Consider the following 27,834-nt stretch of genomic DNA (forward strand, 5'->3'; position numbering starts at 1 on the left):
TGTCTGTTAAGGAGTGGTGGGGAACTGTCAGTACCCAGCAATGCTGAAAGGGTGGGCTGGAATCACTCACTACAAGAGACATTTCTCCTAATGTACTAAAGCACTCCTTTCATCTTACAGTGGTGTACTAACAAAAAAATAGCCCACAATCCTTGTGTCAAAGTGTGTCACTGCTCCAGTGTCCACTGGCTCCCAAAAGATATTTTCATAATTGAGAATGGAGGTTTTTGCACTGTGCAGAGAATTAGCCTGTACTGCTGACACCTGTGTTGCACCGTGGTTTTCCAGCTGTGAGTAACTCCATGGATAAAGTTCACATTGAGATGGAAACAGGTTCTTCTCCTAGTCTCTGTTTCTACATCTGTACATCCCTTAAACTTGCAAGCACAGTATATCCTGTCTGAACTAGTGGAGAGACTGGTACCAGCATCTTAGGGTATGTTAATGCAAGAAATTGGTTTCTGTCGAATTCTGTAAAATAAAATGAAAGTGTGTATCTGTTGGACTTGATTAAAGATTTTGTTGGACTTGACCGACGATTTTCAAGACAATACATAATTACTGTTATTGGTGTAAGCACTGACTGAACTGTACACTGGAGAGTCACTGGTGGGCCTGGGGAATATTAATTTGGTTTAATCTGTTGCTGAATGAGTTTCCTAACAGGAAAGTTATTTCTAACATCATAGCATGCAATAAATCTGTATGTATACTTCTAATTATTTTTTAATAAAAGAAAGATATTTTCCTTTGGCAAAGCTTGATGCATTTCAGCCTTTTCTCACCATTAACATCGCTGAAACATCAGATTTCTAATTTAAGCCAATGTCAAACTGGGACAGAATTGCAGAAACTTTGATCTCGCTGTAAAGAATTTCGTTTGAACTTCTAAAAAATTTAACTCTACTCCTGAAATGTTTTCTCCAGGTAAACCTTCTCTTACACTGTTCAATATAAGTCCTTTCAGCTCCACAGAATTTACCTCTGTCCCCAAACAACAAACTTCCCCTCTAACAAACTTTACCATTAGAAGAAGGTAGCAGTATGAGTGGCAAATCAAGTCGTAAGTGACATTTCCTGAGAAATTCACAATCCCGACACATGTGAGAAAAATACTTGCTTGTTTGAGTTAAAGTATACTTCAAAATCCCCTTCTTGAGGAAAGAAAATATCTCATCAGTATACTGGGTTAAGTGATCATGTAATAAAGAATACATGTGAATACTGCTGCAGTGCTAAATTAAATGAATTGCCTGTAAGTGAAGTATTCAGAGCATACCTTCCCTTTTCCATGTGGAATTCCTAAAGGACTGTGTTTTACCGCACCCAGCAAAGCAGCAACAGCAAAGCTGTAGCCAGTTACTGATTCTGGGGAGGATTTCAATGCACTAAGACGTTCAAGGCAACGATCCAACAGCAGGGACACGTAGGAGGGCAATGCTACTGCAATACAGCGTAAACACCAAGCTGCTGTTAGCCTAACTGAAATGCTGGGATGAAGAATGACAGAAATTACTGCTTCCAGAACTCCTGAAAAATAAAATGAATAAACACACCTAAGAAATAGGCAAGCAGATTGTCAAACAAGCAAAAATGTATACAGAGGGCTGGTGAACATCCCACTATCCAGGTTGTGCACTTCTCTTTAAAAGGTACTACTGACTTTTATTGTGAAATATTTCTCATCCCATTTAAATATATCAATACTTTTCAAAAAAGTTACCCTGAACAAAAAGTAACAATATGGAGAAAACCTAACATACTATGCAGTTATTCACCAACATGCACAGAAAATATCTGTAAGTGTTCTCAAGGAAGCAGAAATCCATCCAGTGGAAACAGATGTCCACTTGAACTCATCCGGAAAAAAAGAATTCTCACTGAAGTTAAACGAAAACAATGAAAGTAGATTAACATACCCAGCTCAATCAAACTGATTTACTATAAACATTACGAAGTGCTGACTTTAAATACAACCCTTAATGGAGTTAAATTTGATATGGATTTTTTTTACTTTATTTATTTTAAATTTTTCATACTAGTACAGGCCAGAGAAGGCACTGAACTCTTAATTCTCTCTTTGGGCAATGCCTGAAGATTTCCTACAGCATGGAAAGCAGTCAACTTCCTCTCTTCTTTTTTCTTTTTTTTTTTTCTTTTTAGTTCAGTGGAAGAAAACAAAAAAGGATAGAATAACTAAGGTTGTCCAGGTGAGGAGACTGAACACCAGAAGAAAGGTTGCTATAGTCAATGCCAGACAAAGCATCCCAACAGAATGAAAGAACTGACAGTCTAGCTGCAAGAAATCAGAGAAGATCACAATGAACAAGGAAATACATTTTGCACTCTGATCTGCAACATAATTCAGGGCTTGTACCTGCACTGGAATCTTGCAGTAATGGTGCTACTGTGGTTCCTAAGCCATGGATGAGACTTCCAAGCTCCTGAAGCGCACACACAAGCACATGCTGACTTGCTGTTACATCTGTCACACTAATTCTTGTTTCCAAGTTACTGTCACTCATTGCAGCATCTGGTAACACAATATAGGAAGATCCACATCAAATCATTACCAAAATGAAGCAAACAGATCAAATTCTGCATGATAAGTTGTTTATACTACCAAATGAGATTTTACCATTTTATTATTGACCAAACTGGTTTAATAAAGTTTACCTTCACTGAGACAAGTACATTTCTATTGCTCAGACAGCATAGTAACGTCTGTGAGGGCAGGAGGGCAGATAAATGGAAACTATCAAATTGCTTATCTTTAAGTGATGGGGAACAGTGGCTAGTAAGAGCAATGCTATTCTCAGCCTCACCAAAAGTGACTTGAAGAGGTCATGCCTTGATATAACTTGCCAGATTTTACTACATAGTAGGAAAAAAAAGAAAGGAAGAGTGAAAAGGGAAGAGTGAAATGGCATGAGAGCAAGAGAGTGAAATGGTGGGGGTAGGGTATAAAGAGAGAGGGAAAAATCTGGAGTTCTTTGAAAGTTAATCTTTTGAGACAGTATTGTGTCAGTTTAGACATTTAACATTTAGATATTTAACTAGTATACAGGATGCAGCTGTGTAGCAGGGGACGACTGGTTATGCCCATTATTCTCTTTCTTTTCCCCGACAAGGATGACAATGGGAGATCAGCAGCTTTTTTAGGGACCTGTGTACAAGACTTTAACATGGAAGAGATCTGTTTTCTCCAAGAGAAATGCTCATTTTGGCAATTAGGAACAAATGCTTCTTTTTTGAACCATCAGCAGTGTTAGCTGCTTTGAACAGGAAGGCAGAATCTGGCTAGACATATATTAACTGCCAATTTAACTTATTTTACAATAACATCTATATTGTATTATGACATATATTTATTATTTTATTATATTTGTAATTGGTTAAAACTATGTTCTCCAGGGAAGAAGTGTTAAAAAAGGCGTCTACACTTGTGTGGGTACACGCATGCCGAAACACAGACACACACACAAACAAATAACCAGCTCAAGTTAAAAACAAAGCAGCCCATCAAAAGTTTTCTACATTATTATGGTAATAGACAGCACTATATATTCTATTTCTGCAGTCTCTGGATTAGGAAGTTGGACAATTACTTAAAAAAGGAAAACCAAGTGCTCGAATGGATAATCTTGTTAGACCCATACCCACAACTTTCTTCAGTTTCCAGATGGCCTGACAAATCTCCTTGGCAGCTGCAATTTGAGCTTTTTCCCCAAGAAGGCCTCCGACTGTAGCTCGAAGGATAAACGAAACGCAGCGGCGACAGCCGATAGCATCCGTCTGACTCTGAACAGCCTTAGGGTGAGACTGAGACACGAGATCTAGAATATGGGAAAGGAAGGCAGAGAAGTTCCTTTCAAGCCATCTTGCTCCTAATGTAGAGACAAATACCACATACGCCTGGAAGAGATTTGAAAAGAAGCCATATTTTAGAGCAAAATTATCTGGAAAACCACTGCCAGCTATCCTGCATACATATTTTTTTTATCTCTGCACATTGACACAACTAGAACATCACTAAACTGAGATTATTAATATATACATGCATCCATAAATCACATACATTCACACTTAAAGTAGCTTCAGGTTTTTCTGATCTATTTGAATAATTTAAATTACTGTCAAAACTGCACAAGTGATACTGCAGCCTTCCTTCACTGTAAGTTAATTCAAGCTGCTTGCCCGTATTATTTCATTCCAGAGTGTGAGAAATGGCAGTTTACCCTGCACAGGCACTTGTTATGTAAAACATTGTGTTTGGTCTCACCGAACAACAGCTTCCAGCTATTTAACATTCTGCACATGGAACCCAAATTTAATGTATGAATGCATTTTAAGAACTACTATGTTACAAAACTATAACCCATAACCCTGAGTGAAATCTGTTATTATAGGCTTTGAACTAGGGAATATTTGCAGCCCTCAAGCACTGTTCTTTATCTCAATGAATTTTAATTGTTTGTCTTGCAATGGAGGTGCCATAAAAAGACTATGTTTGTCACAACAAAGAGAAAGAATGCAGAGTCACTTTACAAATCTAATCACCACAAGACCATTTATTTTGCCACATAATATGCTCCCTTACAAATGTGTTCCATGTGCCTGTGTTAGATGTTTTTTAAAGAATAGATGCGCTAACATCAAGAAAACGGAATACAAAGAAACAAGAATATGCAAATGAACACATAAAATCCCTCATAAGAAAGTTCACATATACTACCCATATCAACGAACTTCTCTATTTGTCTCATACATATTGTTTCATGTCTAATATTAACAAATGAATTATTCATGTGGAAGAAAGTGAAGAAGTGAAAGTGTAAATGGAGAAACTGTACTATTAGATCCTGTCAGCATCTAATCCTCTTGAAAAATACTACTTGGGCTTCATAATGTACCAGGACATTACTCCTGTTTTGCAGATTTGAAAACTGAGGAATTTAATGGGGTAAATAGACTTGCGAAGAGTCACACTGCCATGGCTACATCTTGAACTGTATCTTGAACCTGCCTGTGTCTTGGACAAACATAAATTTTTCTTCCATATGTAAGAAGTCATCTTCAGTGTTTGCCTTATTTTTAGATTTATAATAAGCTGCAAGTCACATAATAATTAATAGAAAATTTACAACTGCAAGCATTTTCTACTTAGAGGCACTGATGTATGCACAATTTCTCAATTTTTTCTTATGAATAGGCACAGTTAGAGTCCACAATCTAGCACAGGTACTATTGTGTTAACACAGAAATGCATGAAAAGGAGACAGCCTCCAAAAACCAGTACAAATAGTCAAAACACTGAACTGAAATATCTATTCCTGGAAAACTAATAAAACCACCATGTATACAGAACACCCTAGGAGTCTGGCACGCATTTTCTAGGCAAATAGCTGCCAAGGTATTATTGTTCCCCAGCTTTTCAGTTTCTCTGCTGCCAGTTAATGCTTCCACCCAGCATGATCTGAGCACAGAAGACAATTTGTGAGCACTTTCTAGCTGTTTCAGTGCAAAGTCTGGCACCTTCTATCAGTAACTCAAGATAATTTACAGAATTTTTGCACTGCAGAAGTTGGAATGCACTGAAAAATTCCCTTACAGGTGAAAAGGATGTAACAAATAGCTGTGTGAACTGTAAGATATTAAAATAGTGACAGCCATTTGATATGTAAATGTTCATCATGACCTTCAGTGCTGATTCACAGGTTTAACATTTGGGTGTCTAGGTCTTAGAATGTAAACCACGTTTATGATAATCTTTACAGGAAGAAGACTGATATCTGAAAAAACTATACTGCTTTTATCAACATGCACTAAATAGTCTGACTTCAGTTCTGCTCAGTTAACAAGATTCTATCCTCTAAATGAGCATCCTGGAACAAAGCAAAACAGATATTTGTTTTTTTCCACCAAATTCCGTTTTCCTTATTTTTTACCCACTTGCTCAAAGCAGCACCATTCTTTCAGAATGGCACTGGGAACATCCCTTAATAGAAGGAAAGTATTTCAAGTTCAAAGAATTCTTTTAACTTCCCCCTTTCATCTTTTGTCTAAAGATATCAAGTTCTAAATTAAAGACTTGAGGAAAATACTTATTTATATCACTTATTTGAAATTTATATCATGTGAAGCTTTCACAAGTAATACATACCTAATTTTGAAAATTTCTAACTATCAGATAAACATTAGAAGTCTTTTTTCTTTTCTAACGTAACTCAGCATGTAAATCCTTATTTTAAATTTCATAAATTTCATCACAGCTTCAAAGAAGGATGAAACAAGAGAAAACAAAATTATCATAGGAATGTTTAGCAATCTTAAGATGTCAGAAACAACATAATCCAAACCTGGGTGACTCCAACTCTAACATCTCTGCTGACTGAACTGGTCCCTTTCAGCATATCACCACTGGCTCGTAGAAATCCGCAACTTCCACGCAGAAATCCAGTTCCCAATAACTCCATCACATCTTCCAAAGAGATTCTGCGGAAGTTATGCCTGGTAGATGCTAAGAACAGATGCAAATCTTTAGAGGAACAACTTCGTAAAACTTGTTACATCTTAGAAGAAAAGTTTTGACTCTTGTCATTTTAGAAAAAACAAATTGCACAAGTTTGGTAGCACAACCAAATCTGAATACCGTTGGAACATAATTTCACAACAGAAACTAAGATATTTTAGGACTTGGGTGCTCCAGCGAACCACAATATTTCTCCAGTTTTTCTGCTTCAGCTGTCTTTAAATAGTTTGGTCATCATCTAATATGTATACATATATTTATGCTCCCCCAGTATTTACCATCTAATTTAAGCTCCCTTTGCAAAAATGTGTGTCTGGCCTCCTCCCACCACCCAAAGCTTCATGGAAGTCCTGCCTCTAACTCATTCCCACTTACAGCCAAAGACAACGTGCTATTCCACACTGCAGGCAGGGCAGAATTACCATTCTGCTGTGCTTAGGGTGGCAACAGTAGGCTCTCTTAAGAGCAAAAGCATCTCATCTTGGTATTTAATTAGATCTCCAAAATAATGACAATAGAACATGTTTACAATCTTCTAGGATTTTTTTTAATCCCAGTTCCTATTCTGTTGTTTTATTTCTTGATAGAAAGTTCATTTAAAATACGTGCTGGGACATGTGATTGAGAACGTTGCATGATGAGCGCATAGCGTGCAAACTAAGTGACCCAGATTTTCACTGCATTTTTCATTCCCTTTGAAGTATTGTATCGAGGAAAGAAGTGAGAGCATTTAAGATAATCATGTCCAAAAAAATTTTAAAAACCCAACTCAACATCAGCAGGTTATAAGATACAAAGCAGAAACCTCAGGGCTAGGCAATTCCCCATGCATTGCTTCCTGCACTTCCCCCCGAGCCCCTTCTCCCCCCTCAGCTTCTGTCTCACTTAGCTCTAACCTGTTTTTAACCAAGTGCTTTCCCACTAAAAATAACCAACCAAACAGCTGATGAACTTCTTGTATTTCTAAAGCGCTAAGGTAAGATTATATAACTATATTGCTTACAAAGATTAAAGAAAACTACTGATTTTATAAAGAGGTCAGAGTATTTTTTTAACTTCTATTGGGAAAATAAAAGTGACAATTGTTTTCTGTAACACAATAATTGCCTCCAAAGCGATTCTTCAAAAAATACTTTATAAATCAAGACTTCAGAGTCTCCAATGCAAATACACAGCCTCAAGAATTTTGAAACGCAGTTAGTCGGGCTTAAAGGCATATAATTTTGTCATTTGCTGCTTATTGCACTGAAGATCTTCTCTGATGCCATTAAAAGCAAAAGAAAACTCAGCATGCTGTTGTATTTCATTTAGACTACGGTTAAGTATTTAGCTTTGGACTCCTACGATTAGACTGAAAATGTCCAGCTGGAATGACACGAGAGATTTGAGATGTTAATTTTGTGCCAGGATGCTTCAGTCGGATCAAGTCTGTCAGCAAAAACTGTTACGTACTCTGTTGAGTCAACAAAACTGCATGCTCGTTTCTGCTTCTGGTCACATTTGTACTGCTAGACAATCCAAAGGTGGTTGTGATGATTGTGGAAACACAGCTTGAAAAGATATCCTTAACTCTTTAAGTATGACAAAGAGACACTCCCTTAATCTCAGGCTTTTCTACACAATTGAAATTAACCTTGCCTTTAAATTCTCAAGGTTACTAATTTCTCTCCATATGATAACTAACTTCGTAACAAAGCCAACTAGTTTTTGATAAAACTTTTCCTTGTTTATTATTTTATAAATACATACGTGAATGGGTTAACACAACAAAACATGGCACTTCACAAAATAAATGGTACAAAAAAGATGAAACCGGAGATACACACAGTCAGATGGAGTTTACATTGTGATTTTTAGTTCAAGTTTCAACAGAACTTGAGAGTTTCTGATCATCTGAGATTTTTACAGCTGAGGAGTCAGCAAACAAAGTGCATACTTTACCTGTTGTCTGTTTTGATGTTAGAGCTCTAGCCAATACTGTGCCTAAAAGTTTTGAAACTGCTAATCGTACATCATAATTGGAACCTTCAAAGGATTTAAAACACAAGGTCACAACGCTATCCAGGTCTGTACTCCACATAAATACAGCTTCATTCTGAAGTTCAAGAAGACACTAGACAAAAAAAGGAAATAAATATATTTTTTGATGTGGAAAAGCACTCAGTACAAATTTTAGCTTGTTACATAATACTAAAATGACTTGAATTTTTGCTGCCAATGCAACACCAAAGAAATAAAGATAAGCAACTTATGTATTTACTGCTGTGTTGACCATCCATTAAAAGAGAATTTTATTTAGGGAGCTTACTTAATAAAAACGGCTATTAGAGCACTTTACCTTTGCAGCAGCACAGCGGACTGCCATGGATCGATCTGTCAAACATGATCGGGCAGCTTTGTAAATATCTCTATGACAGGGGATAGCAGCAGCTCCTAAACCATTTAATATGTTTTGCAAACTAAGCATGATTTCATAACGACCTTGAGACTGAAAAATGAAAAAGAGACATGTTGAAGTTTTGTAACCCTAAGCTCCTTGGAAATATAAAATGCCGACTACTGAAATAGGTAAGCAACGGTTTGGCGCTTTTAGACTTCTAGAGATCTTTTTATGTGGAAGTGAGCTAAAGCAGATAACTTGCACTATAACTGTAAGCAAGTAAAAACAGTAATTCTATGTTCTACTGGAAAGTACTCACTAGCAGTTTAAAACTCAAAACGTCAAGTATAAGCTGAAGCAAAAATATTCTCAAGAATAAGGCAATTAGACTTTCTAGTTTATCAAGTTCTTTCATGAAACCAGCTTGAGAATAGCTATGATTAATCCTTTTAAAGCCATAATCCATTAACTCTCTAGTAATTACTTGAAATTTAGACATTGATTTGTATCCTATTACTTTCCATAATTTTTTCCTATTTTGGTATCATGCACTTTCTCCTATTCATTGGTCCAGCTACCAACAGTAAACATCCTATTATTTTTCCAGTCATTTTTTAAACATGCTGTTCCAATACCTCTGCATTCTTCATTGCTTTAAGTACATTCCCAACGGTGTCAGTAAAACTGTTTCCCAAAATTCTTCCCAATTTTTTGTATAAATAGCCCAAGCATACCACCGCAGCACTAAAACAAAAGCAAATCCAAAGACGCGTGAAAATGAATGCAATAATAGATGAAAGGGATTAAGACGACTAATGTAATCAATGGGCAAACAACAAAATAACTAAATAGAATGTCCCAAAAATGTAAGTAGATTATCAAAAGGAAAAAAAAAAAAACACAACATCTGTGTGGGGCACATATGTTCTAGGAGAAATGCAGATACAAGGGCTGGGAAAATAATCTGGATAATACAAGAATTCAGGTGATACAGTCTTCCATTAAATTTTACAATAGGAATACAATTTTCATATCCACCTTTACAACTTAACATTAATTTCTAACTAATCATTCCCTGCATTATGGAGTCTATGGCGCTGTGCTACAGCAGATACTATTAGAACCAGCCAGGGACAGGTTTATTTACAACTCAGTAATCAATAGTAGAGTGTAAATTGTCTAGTAATTAAAATTCTGCCATTTATGTATAATATGGAATAATCAATCACCTTGAAAGAAACAGAAGTATAAGCCTATGTCCTTTTCATGGCACACAGATTCTGAATTTAATTTCCAGGTGAAGTACATGACAACTGGAGTCTGTGTGCTCATTGGCAATTCCTTTAGCAAAAGTAAAAATTGCTAAACATTGAGAAAAATAAACAAATAAACAGTTGCTTAATTAAAGAGTGTTTTCCTTTGAATAACTAATTAAGGAAAACATTTTGGTTTTATATTGACACACCTATAACTAAACCAATTAATTTTATGAATTCAAGGAATAAAGAAATTATATCTTCAATCAGCTTTCAGCTCTTTGGCCCAACCTACTTAAACATGCAGTGATGCCGCTCAACAGCCCCTTCAAGAAAACAACATTTTACTTATTCCCCAACTGAATTCAAATTTCACATAAAGAATTTTAAAATATCATACTAAATACACACTTAATTAGAAAAATCCATTCAATATTAACAGTAATTCCCTAAATGAAAAAGCACAGTAAGAAAAACAAACCGATATTCTTTATCTCTTATCATACCAAAATCCTATTTTCCTTAAAGCAACGTTTTTCATTATTGCTTTTATGCAACTCAGTACATGCCAGCAGTTTGGATTCTAATTTTGTTCATGGTATAGCTGGGTATAAAATTAAAATGGCACCGTCTTATTACTAAATTGATCATCTGATGGTCACAGATACTCTTTTTAATTAGCTTCAAGACTAAATAATGTATATTTCACATAATAATCCAAAGAATAAATATTTAACAAATATGCACCAAAAAAACCCCAAAGCAGAACTATCTTATTACGTGATGGTATAACCTGCAAACACTCCTACACAGTTGGCTGTGCTGCCACGGACTTAAGTGTTGTAGGAAATAATCAATCCATCACTGTTGAACAGTGATTCTAGCAACAAAGTGGCAGTATTTGTTGATGAGTAACATCTAGTAACCTAATGATGAGAATCCAGCTACTTCTGCACAGCAATATTTGAGTTTCTAAAAAAGTTCCAAGCACCAGACTTAGGAAGCTCTTCTGGCTGCCTTCCAGGAATGTATCATGACTCTAGATGTCTATTTTCTTCCACAAATGTTTCTTCACCAAGTCCAAACTGTATTAAATATTGAGTCAGTTTGTCAAATCACAAGCAAGAGCCAGCAGTTTCCAAGGAAGCCTGTAAATTTATACAGGTTTTGCAGGGAAAAACTCACTCTGTCTGTGTTTTTTCCTCCCTGGCAGCACACCTCCATTTGGATATACAGCTCTATATGGGGTACATTTAACTTGTTTTCTCTGAAATTTGGCCTTCGCAATTGTAGTTGGAGAAGTACCAACAAAAATGCAGAACTAAGATACTTAAACATGTGCTAAAACAGCACTGAGATCAGCTATGAAAGTCTGCTGACCAGCCAAATGTTTTCAAAATGCTTATGGTTTAAAAGCAGCCCTACTGGATATTTTTAAAGCTTTGTAATGTAAGTAAAGTAATAAGTGGTATTCACACTACATAACCTGTTTATCTGATCTGATACAGCATTCTCATCACACTCAATTTTAGTAGGAGACGAGCACCTAAGGTCCTTTTTAAAATGCTTGCCTACAACATTTCCACGTTTTGCCTACATGAAAGAATAAAAAGTTTAATTTATGAGATAAGAGAACAGTTCACTAGAAACTTTCCTTAAATGAGTTTCCAGCTGAATCAACACATTGTGAACTATGATGGCGAAGTGTTGTTACCAGACAACATGTACATTTATGATGAAGAAGGACAGAAGACAGAGACAACACTTTAACCAAGATTAAAAAGGAAAAAAAGAAAAAAAGCAGTCTTTGCCACCGAACACCAAGTATTTTATGTATGTGCAGCACAAGATGAAAGATTTTACTCAATAAAGAGTTCTGTAGTTCCAATCACTCTTCTGTAGCCTGCTGTCTCAGTGTCAGTACTTCAACAGATCCCTTTTTCAAGCCTCTTTTGAAGTACACCACATGTTCCCACTCCCCTTTTCTCCACTTAATCTCTTATTTCCTCTCCTCACTCCTGCTTCCATACCCAGCAGGACTCCTCTCCCTCACTCCTCCAGCTACTTCTCTGCCTTCTGAGTCTGGATATCTGGGTATCTGTCAGTTCTGTCTCTGCCATTTCTGCCTCGCTGCCCACAGACTCCACCATCTCCCCTGGCTGTCCCGACATCGTCCCGCTGAAGCAGGGGAGACCCGCACAACTCCATCCCACACTACCGCTCACTTATAATGTTAACGCACCTCACTGCTGAGGAGCCAGTAGTGTAGCAGTAATTTCCTTTGCAGGACTAAAACCCTTTATAGCAAACTTATTCTTAACTCAAAAGACTGCACAACAAGTCAACTGGAACATGAGGGGAAAAAAAAATATTATGATACTGGAAAACACAACTGATTCCTTGCAAAAATCTGTTTTCAGGAAACTTCACATGAGTTGTTCAGAAACAACATGAGCATGTGAAGCAAAGGTGGAAGACAGATTCTGCTCTGCTTTGCATACTGTATCATTAATGCACAAAGATATTTTACTACCTCTACCTTTAATTTTCTTCACCATGGTGAAAGATGTGTGTTGTTTCAGGAATGAAGGTTATTCATAATATTTCTGCACCTTAAGATTTGTTTACACAACCTGCAATAGCAGTAGACGTTTCTCTGTCCTTTGTCTAGGCTCTAGGTGGTTAGTTACAAACAGTTCAGATGTTTCTAACTGTATCTGGTTTCCTAGCTGGATTAAGAACTGTACTCAATAGCTGTGTTTTGCCCCTGGAGTTGTACTTCTGCTTTACTGCTCTACTCAGCAGTATATTTACCTTCTCTTTGTTTTTCAAACACCTGCCCCCTCACAACTCTGTTATCCATTGCTGGTATTTTCCATGTCCTGATTTTCAATTGTCTGGCTGGAGATCACCAACTGCCTTCTACCCTTTTGCTTCCTGCTGCACACATACAATATCTCATACTACCACATTCTTTGTTTTATCATCCGTCATAAGTTACATATGAAAAGTTTTCTTCAACTTTTTTGTAACAAGCAGTATTTGTTTGACTTGCTATAAAGCAAGGTTTCTTCAATATGGCAATATGTACTGCAAGCTGCTTTTGTCCCCTCACTGAACAAAAACATAAAACAAAAACCAGCCTCAGTTTACCCTATTACAATAAAGTATACTATGGTCATATACTTCTGACTGACAGCAACAAGTTTAGTCTTCCTACTAAGTAAATTAATTTGGTTTAGCTTTCAAATCACTCAAGGAATTTATTTCCAGTGGGTCCAGCAAATACTAGCTAGCTAGGTCCAATTTTGTTCTCAGATACGCAGCCTACACAGACTCCCATCAGTCACCAATTGCCTCTCTGTTAAATGCTTCAAAGGTAATGTGTTTTTAAAGCATTTTAATGCGATTGACTTTATGTTATATTTATGTGAATCATAACAAGAAACTTCTAAATAAGGAGGAAAAATATATTTTAAGTTTATTAAACTTTCAAGGGCAATTTAGATTGTAAAGCACTGACCAGACTTCCCCCCCGCAACATGCAACTGAACTTCTTACTCAAACCTTTCCAGTAAAGACACAGAAAGGAATATATAAAATGCTACCCAAGTACTTAACCACTCATAATTCTGCTCTCAAGGCAGCATATATTAAAGGATTAAAATAAAATTGTTATAATACCTAGAGGGAAGGAAGCAATTTGAATTTTGTTTCAGGTTTCAGATAATTCAGTTTCTCTTTGTAATACTCCAGTTTAAAAATGTCGGAGATGTAATACCAAAGAAAAAATTACTTCTACAGATGGATACACCCACAATAATGATACTAATCAGAGAGGCTCCCAAATTCCGTGTGTCATATGGTACAAGCTTCCACTGGACAATGGGCAGACATGAGGGAGCACACCCTCTGCTACATTAATTTCTCACCATCTAAATCTGTCTCTCTTGTTATCACTGAATTTGAAGTTTGGGGTTAAAAAAGATACTTACAGTTTCGTAGGCAGATAACTTGGTGAATCATCTTTACTCCGAATGAGTTCATTGCATTTGTCAATTGTCTGGTAAACAGAAAAAGTGTCTCCAGTGCTATAAAGTACAGCTAAATTCTTGGCAACAAGCCGTCTGGTAGGAGGTCCCGGTGAATTGTTTAATAAAGAAGTCAACTGTTCAACCAGTATCTTCTGGTTTTCCCTTATATCAGCCTGGAAATACAATCAGTAACCAGTTATATTATTTCAGTTAAATTTAAAAGTGAAAGATAATTAATGCTAATTCTCTTTACTTTTCATTATTACCATTCTGATACTCTGACATTCTTAATTAAAAATGAACATTTTATTGCACCTTTCTACTTAAAGACATCTCAAATACATGATTATTTTATTCCTTTTTGTTTTTTAAACATATTTTTCAGAGCATAATTATTTCTAGTAGCATTTCAGAAGTATTTTCCCCATGGCACTCGAATCATTATATCTTGCTAAAACAAAATTGCCATTTCTTGCTTCTTTTATGCCTATTTTAAAATAGAAAAATTTGTAGAAATATGGTAATTTAAGTAGTAAAGAAGAACTTCAGCAGAATTTCAAGAAGTTGAGCATTAGAATGGAAAGAAGTTCCTTTAAAATAATTATGTATTTTAGTATTATCTCAATTTTTAAATCCTCTTTAAAAAAAAAAAAAAAAGAGCCTGGCTCTGTATTCCATTTACATATTTTAACACAAATAACATAAATCTTCAATAGCATTATCTAGGTTGGTTTACTGTTCACTACCCACCTATGTTATTTAGTATACACTAAACAGTGAACAAAACAATCGGACAGTTGGCTGGAAACATGATTAGGAAAATATAAAGCAACGAGAAAGTTGTTACATTCTTGCTTGCTAGAGAACAAACAAATAATTTGCCATGCTACGTGGATGCATGACTGCCATTCTTCATCATCGGGTCGCAAAATCTTGCGGTAATAATCTGAGTTAAAAAATAATAAATTTAAAAAAAAAATCACTTACTGCTTATTTCTTAAATAACTTTCATTGGATAAGTGGTTCTGCCCCTTGAAAGACTGTGACAAAAAACCTGTAACTTTCAGAAAGTTGCTGCTAATACTGAACGAGCTTTCATTGTGTGTATGTAAAAGACATGAAGCAAATGAAATTGAAAACTGCTCTTTGTTTTTAAACAAAATAACAAAAAAGACAGACAAAAATAGCTCTATAACATGCTTTTCTTTTCGAATCTCATTATACTTACTCTGCTAGTCACTGGTAAAAGTTTTTCCAAAAACTGTAACCATTCAAAAATGAACTCTGCTTTTTGAAATTCACCAAGCTGCTTATATGCTTCTTCATTAAGAAGTAAACTGTGAGCTAACTCCATTCCTTGAAATCTTCCTCAAACACCGCAGAATAATGAAAAATAAAATTTTACATATATATATATGTGTGTGTGTGTGTGTGTGTGCGTGTGTGTATATGGTGACTGAATCAGAAGTTTAGACACCTAAACAGAAAAAGGAAAAACAAAATTACCAGCAAGTCAGTGGTCATATTATACTTACACTTGACTTATTAATACTAAACTTTCAAAAAAACACTTAATATAAAAAAAAATACAGTGGTTTTATTTAGGTGGCTTTAGTAATACTCAGTGGTTTTGGAAATTTAATGATGGTATTGATGTCATTACGAATCAAAGTTAAATACGCTTCAGAAAAATAAGAGTGATTCTCACTGAGCTATTTTTTCTTCATCTTGTTTTGTATAAGCAAGGTTTACCAGTACTTGATCATGTGTATACCTGAAAGTAACGATCATTTGTCCCCAGACATAATGACTTTTGCGACATAGAGCTAAGTGCAACAACAGCAGTAATCTACACCTACCAAACTCAAGTTAATTATATTCACAAATAGAAATGCTAACATCTTGTTCAAACACTTCATGTATTTTCAATGTCATGTAAAGCATAAATAAAAACCAGAACTTAATTACTGAACAAACATCTAATGCTTTAAAAGAAAAAACAAAACCAAAACAACAAAAAAACCCAAACAAACAAAAAAAACCCACAACCCCAACCAAAAAAAAAAAAAAAACTAAACAACACATACTTGAAAAAAGGATGTTTCAAAAACTATATTTTACTTATGTATCTCAGACTATTTTGGGAATTTCCACATTGTCAATATTCATAACTAGAAGCATTGCCCCACTATTTAAATGTCATACAGCCTCAAACTACAAAATGTAACATTCTGTATGCTTTGCAAACAAAAACAGTCAAGGAGATTCTGGTAAAATGTCAACTGTAATTTAAACTCCCAAACAAATTATCCTTTCTCGAGGTCACTGGGGTTGCTGAACACACATTTTTTCCTGTGCAGTAACAATATTATAGTGTAAAATGATCCATCAAACAGCAAACGTGCAATACAAAGCAATGTTAAATAATTCAGTACTCCAACTGCCATCAACTGCACAGCAGAAGGTTATCTTTACTACTTTCTATACGATTTTATGTATAATTTACTCACAGAGGAAATCAGCCACATCTAATTCATTATAATGAATGGTCACTTCAAATGTACCTGAAATCCCAGACAGGTTGACAAGGGACCACACTGTAAAATGGCAACTGGGGATAAATATACATACCTAACTATACCTACGTGTATTTAACCTGCATAGGTACAACAAATGTTCACAATTCACCAGTTACCTCACTCCTAGAACACCCACAAAACTCAACTCTATCCTCCCATTTTCTGAAACATACAAAAAAGTAGGATTACATGTGTCATTCGATATTTGAGTAGAATTTCATCACTACTCAGCATGGAAATTACACGAACAGGTCAGAAACCCTCCTTTGTACCTCACCTAAGGCCTGTCCCAATGGCTAGCATATCTAAATCACCTACTACCACAGCAACTGATTCCACATATGTACAGAGCTGAGGATTACAATTCATCGCTGTTTTCCCCAGCTGAGAAGATCACAGTTCATTGCCACTTAACTTACCCAGCAGATAATTTCTCTTCATTGTAAAAACTCTCTCTGCTGCTCCAGGTTCTTGGACAAAGGATGTCAAGAGCTTGATTTTCTAGGAAAACAGTTAACACAAAAATCAACTTTTTAAAAGTCCATGAAATAGAAGTGTCTATTCTACATAAAAAGCCAAGAATTCCAAAGTCTGCCATACTGACAATTTTTATAAGCTAATAGGTCACCAAAAGGAACTAAGTTCCACAAATATTATTGGCTGTTTATATATTGCATTTGAATTGGGCCGACTCATTATATTCACCATGCAATTTGATTCATTTAACTACCGAAACCACCTTTCTTATTTGTGTCTTATTTCAGATTAATTCTAAAAGAAACAAAAAAATTAAGCTCAGACAGCATAATACCATAATTATTTTCTAGGATGAAGATTTCAGTGCCTGTACCTGACTTGATATATCTAAAAAGCATAGGTGGAAAAATATTTATTACATTAATCTGGAATGCTATCACGAATGACCATCTCCTTATCCTTAAGTCATAAGAATACAACAGCATTCATGTCTAAATCAACAACCAGCAGAGCTGGCAAAGGTGACTCAACTGTTCTGAAACATTCATGTACAATCCTACTGATACAAAAAGACATGAGGATTATCAGTCCATTCTCCCAGCTCTCAGATATAATTTTAATATTAGAATCAATGGGCAAAAACTTTCCTCTTAAACTTGATTCAACTTGAACTTTGTCTGGTACGATATGAAATACAGGTTGCATGCTACTTTAAAAGCAATCAGTTTTCAATCAGCCTCTAAAACTATGAAGTTGGGAGCAGATTAAAAGCACATGTAGATTTCAAAGTAATCTAAACTGCTGTCAGACTGGGGAACCAGCGTTCAGACTGGGGAACCAGCGTTCAGACCGGCAAAGAGAAGGCCCAGGGGAACCTAAGAGCAGCCCTGACAAGGAAAGAGAACCAGGAAGACAAAGACAGCTCCTTTACTGAAGTGTACGGAAGGGAACAATACCAGAAGTATGATAATTGGAAATGGGGAAGGTTCCAGCTGAACAGAGAAAAGCAGCATAAAGATTGGTGGCCACTGGGACAGATGCTGAGAGGCTGCAGAACACCCTCAGGGGTTTCTAAGACCATGCTGGACAAAACTCTACGCAACCTGGTCTGAACTCACAGTTAAATCCTTCTTTGAGCAAAAGGTTGGACCAAAACAGCTGCTAGGGCCCCTTGCAACCTGGGCACGTCTACGTGTTGTCACTATCCTGCCCAGAACTCACACAGCTGACATACCTTCTTCTGTTAATGTCAGTTAAAGGTAAAAGTTTATGTTGTTCCACTGAAGTTATTATCATAACATGTTTCTTTATATGTGATACTTCTATTAAACAAGCATATATTTGCAAAAAATCAGCTGGAAATGTTTGTTTGGTTTTTTTAGGATTTTTGTAGTCTAATTAAAAAATAAAAACATTGTGGTGTAGTTGTTGATCTTTATAACGAACACCTGCTAATTAAGATGGCTAGGAACAGAAGCATTTCTCTGAGGGAAGACTATCAGTTCTGAATTACAGAGGCTGATTGTTCATTATGCAAGATTTAGTTTTGTAGAAACTAAGATATAAACACTCAGGGGAAAAAAAAAAAAAATAAAATCACAGACCTGATCTTTGCAGTGCTGGCCAACAAACAAACCCTGGCTCCATAAAGCTACATATGAAACAGTACACTCTACATCCTATCGAAAAAACTTATCCCAAACACCTACTGAGACTCCCTTTAATGAGCTGTAAACCTGCACACCAGAGAAACTTATGAAGCTTCAATAATAATAAAAAAGGGCACAGGCATACAACCTTGTGAGAAGAAAAATACGAATGTAAGGAATCAAGTTTTTACTGCAACATGTTGGTTTTGCAGCCATACTGGAGAGCAGTACAAAAGGCACGGTGCTTGCCAGGCTCTGCAAAGCAGCACGAGGACAGAATGTGAGGATGAGCTGGGTTTGATTAATATTAAATATGTCCTTGCTACGTGTGCCAAGATGTTACTGGGCAATTTCTAAGTGCAGAAGGAAACACCAAACCTAACCTAAACACATACAGACCAGACAAGGGTACAGCCCTGTCTGCTCCAATGAGAGGCACGGCAAAGCCACGGGGTGGGCCAGGCAAGCAAGGTCAGAGACCAAACGTGATGCCAGTTGTTGCGGGTATTACCGGGTCTTGAACATCCTCACACACCAGTAAATGCAACTACAAGCTAAGCATGCAAAGATGCATCCAAATCTACATGACACCCATATTTAAAAATGTTGAATTATTTCAAAGTCCCTTTCCCCTGATGTTAGGATTTGAAAAATAAATATGAAATTTCATTGAATGAAACACATACTATGCCATCAATAAAAATGAAAAGGCATACATGGCTGATAAAAATCTGAATTTCCTAGCTAGCACGCCATACCATCCTTCTTGTTTTGTCTTTAGATAACTGAAGAAATTACAAGATTTACTTTCCCATCAGTGCTACAGGAGCAGGAAAAAAAAAAAAAAATCCCCCCTTTTTTTTTTATGAGGCATTTATTTTACATTTATCCTATGCTACAAAACTGTCACAAAGATTTATTGGACAAGACAGAAGTTGTTCCCACTTATTACTGATGAAAAATTCTTCATCTGCCGACTGCCAATTTGGCAAGCAGAATTGTCCAAGACCGATTAGAAAAGAGCTCAGAAAAGCTCTTAGAACAAGCACTGGATGGAATGCTGCCCTGTAAAGTGAAAGGAATACAGGTTGAACCAAGCATTAAAAGACGACAGCAATTGAGTTTCAAAAGTCCTGATAAACCACAAACAGAAAAAAGGGACTTTTAGTCACCTTTTCTTTTTTTTTTTTTTTTTTTTTCCCAAGGGAAAAAAAGAAAAGGTGACTGAGCCAGGGTAAGACTGATCTGGACAGATCTGAATAGCTGCCTTTAGCAACTGGCTTTAAAATATGAGAACCAACAGATCACCCATGACAAAGGTATAGCAGAGCCAAAAAAAAAAAGGATGAAATTCAAAACAGATCTCTTACCTGTATCAAGTTTGTTCTGAGACAGCCAATCTCCTCAGGCTTTAAAAGCTGAGGGAAACGGTCCATAGACTTGTATTTCTTTCATATGAAAGCCTATGACAAAAATTAATACATAACAAATGGAAAACTATGAGCAGTAGCAGTAACTTCAAGAATTTTACTTTTCCCCTTCCTTCTACCTCATAGCATATTTTGTGTCTTAAAGAAAACATAAAAGTAATCTGCAATAAAGCAGGCTCCTAACTGATCTCCCACTAAAAAAATCAAGTCTTTAAATTATGACTCATCATTTCAAGAAAGATCAACACAAGTAATGGAAGCTACTGCACAGATCAAGTATGTACTTACGTATGTACTTTCTTTTAAGAACGGCTCCAGCAGTTTATCTCTCTTTGCAAGGAACAAGTGCTGCTCAAACAGAAATCAGACCAACCCAAGATGTCTGAGCATGATAATGAGATGAGGATCTAGTATACAATCTAGCTGAGGATCTAGCTCCTTTACATCTACTATGCAGGGAAGAAAAGAAAGTGTCCTATAACTTCTACTAAAAATAATTATTAATGTTTTTCTAATCTCACAAGTATTAAAATGATTCTGTATTAAATCTGTTACAAAACATAAAGATAATAAACCTGTGGGGTGGATTTTGTATCAAACACTAGTCTATCAGAGAAGTAAAAAGGACTTTATTCTTCTAAGAAATGACCACTGTCACTCATTGCCAGTAATGAGCAATAGTAAAAATGAGTAACAGTAAAAATGAGTAACAGTAATGAGTGAGATTTAAAAACGACCAGTAATAACTACCAGTGTTTTCATAACAGCTGCCATTGAACTGACTACACAATCATTGCCATAACCATCATACTGCTGAAAAACAGAGCTGAAGCACATTGACTAGCTTCAAGTTGACCTTCACTGCATCACAGTGGTATTTTAACTGACTTCAAAATCCTAATTTTTTTCCTCAGAAAACAAGATTTATTACTATCTATCTAACAAGTGAACCAATACATTTAAGAGAAAGCCTTCCAGCCTGGCATGTTTAGTTCTTGTCATTAACAGTCGAGATCAATGTTACTCCTGCAGCACTGTTTTAAAAGTTTAATGGGATGATCGCTACCCGTGCGGTTGAGCAGACCGCAGGCCAAGCCAGTCAATGCACAGGCCTGTGTTAAGCCCTTGCATGTACTTGTTTAGAGTATCTTCCAAACATAAACAAAACTCCTGCCCAGCTCCCCTGGGTTTATTTCTGACACGAGAAACAGAGTACGATGCTCTTTTTGCAAGCTGGGCCAAAATAACACCTTAAAGCACCAGCCAAATTCAGCTATTAATGAATGAAACATAAACCAAAGTCCAACAGTTACCATGTATCATTTATGGTAGTAGGCAAACATAAGGAGGCAGGGAGGTCTGGAGAAGGTAAAAAGTGCAAGATCAAACTCCCAGCAACTTCAAAGGCAAGATCCAGTTGCTCAGGGAAGGAAGTATTGAGTTATTTTCAGCTGTAACTTAGCTAGACTTTCTAGCACACAGAAATAATATGATTTCCATAAACTACAATGACAGACTCTTAATAATTTAATAAGAAATAAATTCTGATTATTTTGGTGCCAAGAACTAAAATCCCAGCTTGAAAAAAACAAAAGAAAACAACTGACAATTTCATGTGTCCTTTCACTGCTTTCTTGCATGTAGTTTCAAATAAAACATACAAGGAAATTTGGGCTATTGCAGCACCAAGACACCAAGGGAAGGAGAAGAAAAAAAAAAAAAAAGAGAAATGAAGAAAAAGTTAACTCCCTGAAGTCTGCTTGTGTCTTTAGCATTGGTATGTTGAATTGATTAAACTCTCGATAAGGAAGACTACGAAAAGGTTATGAAACCAGAGCCCAGTCTTTCAATGCATACACAGACATGCTTCAGTTTATCAGTGATCGGTCGCATCAGTTTGGACTGAATTACTCCTTGACATCAACTAGACTTGATTTCTTTTCATCCAAAATTAATATGCCATAAGGATCCAGGTATTTTGCAGTGTTATGTTATACTGGTCAGCAGTCAGGAAATTTCAAGCCAAGCACAGAGATGGTGGGACTGACTGTGATGTTTGACAGAGGTTTGCAAGAACAGGCCATGAGAGAAACTCATCACAAGACCACAACTCCGTGCACACAGAAAAAGAGCATCAGGCCACGGAGAAGGTGGTCCAGGATTTTAAGACTTTTAAATCAAGCAGAACTGTAACTCTTAATATCAGATTTTAAGTGTCCTAGCACATGAAAACCACACCAGATAGTAAATCTGACAGTTGAGTACCTGTCTGTTTTAGTGCATACTCTGTTATGAAGGGATTCAATTCCACTCACAAATAGAGCTACCTTTCTTCTTAAATAAAAACACGTACACACTAGTATCACATGTTTATCCCAAAGAGCAAAAAGCAATGAAGAATGTTTGACTATGAGCAATAAAAAATAACAGATTATTACACAACCATCCATTTCCTCTAATTACTGCAGAAGATTTCAGATTGGGACAACTTCCACTTACATTATATTTTTGCATGCAATTATCCAGCTTAGAAACATGATTCTGAAATCATAGATGTTGAAACAAGAACCCTTTCTTTCAGGCTCTTTGCTTAAAAGTGTTCCAGACTAAGCAATGTGCCCCAGGAAAACTATGCATCTATTCTATCATTGAAAATTTGGCAGCATTTGCACAGGTACTTGTTAAAGATGCGATCCAAGTGCATCTTCATATATTGCACCTTCCATGTAGGTCTTGCCATATTCACACCACATTTCACACTGTGCTACAGAACAAATATCAGGCAGCCCAAACAGAATTCCTGTTAGTTTCTCAGCTACTTTCATCTGTGTTGAAAAACAAAAGGGCTGTATTTTGATGTTTTGTGAACAATGATGCTCACACAAAGTACTTGTTCAGTCCCACAGGGATAGTTCCAAATGACTGGCTTTCCTGGAAAAATGTTCATCAAATGCTATTGATTTTCAAGTTTCAGAAGAATTGCCCTGTATCTGAAAAAGCAACAAAGCTTAAAGGCAACAAAGATCTAAGTGAAATCTATCAGAATCCTTGTTCTGGGCTTGCTGGTTTTAAAAAATATTCGCACAAAGAATGTGACCACCCACAACCCTCATACATAATGGTGACATTGATAAGAACTACAACACAATATACATTTGCTGAAGTGTGAAAGAAATGAGAAGACAATGTCTTCTAGGAATGCTGAATTATTTCTGTGAAGTTTTGAGGACAAAGCTTGACATAACTAAAGAAAAAACACCCTGAAAAAAATGTGCCTGGAAATGCAATAGCTGTTGAAGCAACGCAAAGCATTCAGGACATTTTTTAAAACTCAGATTTTGGAAAATGCTCATTCATCACGTTAAAAAGTAGATATACTCTGCTTTCATGTTTTTTATCATCACTTTAAATCTCCACATGAGAAGAACTGTTCCAAGAAACCAAGAAACAGCTACTTTCAGTTATTGAGAAATACCAACCAGCCGTTTCCTGAGTCTCAGAGCAGGCACCACCAGCACACTCCATCCCCCCTTGCACCCACAACTCTTGAGTACGAGTTAGGTTCATTGCTGAAGGTTTCAGTCAAAAGATAAACTTGGCTCTATAAAGGGACCTCTGAACATGATTTTATTTATAGGCAATCTGGAAAACTGCATGTAAATAATTAAACAATACTTCTAATGGTTAGAAAAATAGTATCATGTCTGGAAGCCTGATTCTGATAAAGTGAGTTTAAAGGATATTTTTTTTTTCCAAAAAAATGGATTAACTAAACTTCAAAAAAACAATAACTAGCTTCAGTCTGAACAAAAATGCGCATAGTGCTTTGGTTTTATTTCTTTGCAGGTTTGTAAGCTGGTGTGATAGCAAAGCAAGTACATAAAAACCACATGAGTATAAAAATCCACCTAAATCCTAACAATAATTTCAATTTATCTCTGAACATCGCTTTATTCCTGACAATGTTGTCAATGATATTGTTTATCTAACATAGACAAAAATATATCAAACTGAGTATAGTGACAGGGCTTTTTTGATCACAATGACAGGAGTTTCACGAAATTAAGTTCTTCGTTAAAATGTTAAATTGACTCACAGTAGGTGATATATATGCATATGGATAATCCAAAGTGCAGGTTGATTTTAGTACCATTAAGGTAAATGTGGAATACAGTCTAGCTTAGAATCAAATTAAACCAAGAGACATTTTTGCTGAATGTTCCTTGAAATCCCAGAAAAGTATACTTATTTTTCCTGAAAATGACTATAGCTATCATAGTACTATGATAGACTTCAACTGCACTGATACCAACACAGAAATTCTGCAGCAGCAGAAGCCCTCGCAGGTGTACACTCTGCAGGAGACTTGTTTGGCGGATCAGAGACCACTATCCAGAAATAAATCACTGACACACCTCACTGCAATGGTTGATTCGCTAGATGTTTTAAATGGCTGTTCTCCAGTGAAAACTCCAAGGCAGCTCAAAAATGTAACTGCATAGGGATTTCTTGATTTTTTGCTTTGTGTTGTAGATGCAAACATAATTAATGTCATTTTTGAGGTTCTGCTTCTTTAAAAACCAGTAAAAACTGCAAAGGTAAAAACTGAATAGAACAAAGATCCCACAATCCAAAAATGCTTTTGTGAAAAGGTGTTCTAACTTCCTGCCTAATTAGGATGTTCTGAATTTTAAACCAGAAGTTCATCAACATTATGAAGTAGTCAGTAACTGACGTATTTTACTGACAATAAAAGCAATCCTCTGTTCAGGAATCAAGCAGGAGTTTTCAATATATTGAGAGACTTAGTGTAACATTAAACTGGCTTCCTCTTTCCCCTCACCCCCCTTTCATTGTGTCAAACCATCAGGAACAGGAAAAGAAACCCAAACTTCCTTCAGCACACGACCAGAAGCAATCTATCTTCTGGGCCTCAATTGTTATTTCACACATGAATTAAGAATGTCACATGTCATGTAGCCAAAACACAAAAACATACTGACTATTTCTGAAGACAAGGAGAATATTTCTGGCATATGAGACTAAACTAAAGTTTAGTACAATTCATGGACACAACTATAAACATTAAAACCTACTAAATCAAAAGAGAAACTTAAAGAAACATTACAAACAATGAATCCAAACTTTCAAAAATATAGAATTTCATTCACACAAGCACAAAGCTGAACTCACCTTATCTTCCTTCCTCCTATCATCCTTCCACCTGTATCTCAATAAATTTTACGTTAATTAAACTTGGACATCTATTATTCTTTCCCTCACTCCGAACTGTCAACACTAACGCAACTTCACAGGTTTCACATCCCTGTACAAAGTCTTTTACCAGTTATACACTGTGGAGTTGCTCCTTGTCCTATCTGGACAGCCAAGAATTCAAACTGCAGTAGCCTGCAATAACACTTCTGCATGTACTGTGCTACCAAATACTGCCGCCCTTCCCTAAAAATATTCTTAATTAAAAAGATTTCTGAGAAAATATAAAAACAACCCCTAAAAACATGTACTCTCCGTGTAAGCGAATACCAAATCCTTCCCTGCAGTCCCAGGAGCCGTGTGGACGGGCACCAGGGGAACACCCACCCTCGCCCGCACCCACTCCCGCTCACCCCAGCCGGCGGGGGTGGTTGTTCTCCCGCCCCTCCTCGTGACATCCCGGCAGCGATACTCAGACGGCCCCACGCGTGTGCCCGGCTTCCCTCCCCCTGCCCCGGCGAGACCGTGCTCCGCTCCTCTCCCGTCCCGGGGCTGAGACCTGCCCCGCAGCACCGGGGGCCGGGACGAGGCGGGACGGGCGGTGCTGAGGGAGCCCGGGAGCCGCCCGGCTACCGGCTTTAGCGCCGGCTCCTCTGCTTCAGCCACCCGGGCGGCTTCGTGGGTGATCCAGCATTTTTCAGGCGCAGGCCTCGGGCAGCCCCGGCCGCTCAGCGAGCCCCCCGGCTCCCCTCGGCCCTCCCGTCCGCCTGCACTGCGTGCCGAGCCCGGGCATCCCGTCCCGCCCGCCGAGGAGGCTGGCACCCCACTGGTTCATGGTCATCCCCGTCCTCCTCCCTCCCCAGCGGCTCCGCGCCCTCGCCCAGCCGGCCGCCGAGGCTCCCTGCGCCCCTCTCCTTGCCCCTTCGGGAGCCCGCTCCCTGTCTGCTCCGGCGGCTGGGGCCCGGGCCAGGACCGGCACCTCCCACCCGACCCGACCCGACCCGTCCCGTCCCGTCCCGTCCCGTCCCGCCCGCGGTACCTGGCTGGCACAGCTCAGCTCGGTTTGGCTTGGCTTGGCTTGGCTCGGTTCGTCGCGAGGCTCCCGCGCCGCTCTGCAGGCGGCGGCGACGCTCGGCTCCGTCCGTCCGCCCTCCTCCGGCGCGGGGGGGCGCGGAGACCTGCGCCCGGGCCGCCGCCGCTGCCGCCCGCCGGCGGGGTTGGGCGGGGAGGCCGGAGGGCCCCGCCCTTGCTTAGGGCTGTGCAATCGGGCCCGGAGCCATCGAGCGCCCGCGGCGGCGGGAGCGGGGCGGGAGCGGCCCGGGGGGAGCGCGGGGCCCCGGGGCGCTGGCGGGCGGGAGCCGCAATGGCGCGGCGGGGGCGGAGGGGACAGAGTTGCGGTGCCGGGAATCGGCAGCCACAGGGGCGCCGTGGCGGGGAGAGAGCTGCGCGCTGCTCCTGCTGCAGCGTGAGGGCGGCACAGCCAGGAGCCAGCGCTCTCCCACCGAAAACAACAACAACAAAATCTTCTCAGTGATTTTTTTTTCCTTTAAGATATCTGGGGTTTGTTTCTTTGTTTTTGTTTTTGTTTGTTTGTTTTTTGTTTTTTTATATGATAGCTCAGTTGGCACTGTTGAGATTTGTACCTGGATCCGATGAGAGTCTGTCATGACTTCTGATTTTCAGTCCACCCCACAGGCACTCATCTGCACTTGCTGGAGGCGGGCCCTGGCACTACACCAGCGCAGTAACATACACACCCCGTTTATATTCCTAACCGTTTGTCAAGCCCAACATTTGCAAAGGTTGTTACACTTGCTTTTCACCAGTGCAAGCTTTGAACCCAAATCGAGATGGGATCCCAAGCCAGCAGGTCATCCTGTATTTTACCAATAGTCAGGCATGGGCTCCTCCAGGATTTTCCCCTGGTTTCTTCTACTGCATAGGTGCTCCGACTGAAAGTTTGCTATGCCATTGGGAATTACTTCCACCCTTGAAAGTTTTTGTAAGTGAATTCATGAGAAAATTTCTGTTGGGGTGGGGTTCTTTTTCTGAATTCTGCCATCAGAGTTTAAGTTCTGTCTTGATAAGGGGAAAACATGTGTCTCTCAACCATTTTTAGTTTAAAAATAAACAAACAGTAATCTTATTGTAGTTTGGTAGCTGATGCCCAGCCGTGCCTGGATTGTTTTTGCATCCTGCTGACCACCTAGCAGAGCAAACTGGAACACAGACACTGGCTCGGTTTCTGCTGGCAACAAGTTAGGTACGCAGGATTTAGATTGT

General features: G+C 38.1%; 1 protein-coding gene across 10 annotated transcripts in view; it reads right to left on the bottom strand.

The window, feature by feature from the left end:
• Positions 1 to 26,752, bottom strand: part of HEATR5A (HEAT repeat containing 5A) — a 66,797-nt gene extending 40,045 nt beyond the window's left edge. For 6 of the 10 annotated variants that reach the window (XM_065838789.2, XM_065838791.2, XM_065838788.2 and 3 more), the window contains exons 1-12: positions 26,591 to 26,752; positions 20,278 to 20,370; positions 17,201 to 17,282; positions 15,431 to 15,679; positions 14,164 to 14,375; positions 9,548 to 9,656; positions 8,871 to 9,020; positions 8,474 to 8,645; positions 6,360 to 6,520; positions 3,660 to 3,915; positions 2,378 to 2,533; positions 1,280 to 1,530 (exon numbers count right to left, since the gene is read on the bottom strand). In XM_065838789.2, the coding sequence (XP_065694861.1) occupies positions 1,280 to 1,530; positions 2,378 to 2,533; positions 3,660 to 3,915; positions 6,360 to 6,520; positions 8,474 to 8,645; positions 8,871 to 9,020; positions 9,548 to 9,656; positions 14,164 to 14,375; positions 15,431 to 15,556 (1,593 nt within the window). In that variant the 5' untranslated portion in view covers positions 15,557 to 15,679; positions 17,201 to 17,282; positions 20,278 to 20,370; positions 26,591 to 26,752. Of the gene's footprint in view, positions 1 to 1,279; positions 1,531 to 2,377; positions 2,534 to 3,659; positions 3,916 to 6,359; positions 6,521 to 8,473; positions 8,646 to 8,870; positions 9,021 to 9,547; positions 9,657 to 10,141; positions 10,275 to 14,163; positions 14,376 to 15,430; positions 15,680 to 15,910; positions 15,977 to 17,200; positions 17,283 to 20,277; positions 20,371 to 25,530; positions 25,910 to 26,590 lie in introns of those variants that run through there. The other 4 variants (XM_071809380.1, XM_065838784.2, XM_071809381.1 and 1 more) reach the window with 4 other exon arrangements.
• Between the last annotated feature and the right edge of the window lie 1,082 nt (positions 26,753 to 27,834).

Source organism: Patagioenas fasciata, chromosome 5, assembly GCF_037038585.1.
Source record: "Patagioenas fasciata isolate bPatFas1 chromosome 5, bPatFas1.hap1, whole genome shotgun sequence".
NCBI lineage: Eukaryota > Metazoa > Chordata > Aves > Columbiformes > Columbidae > Patagioenas > Patagioenas fasciata.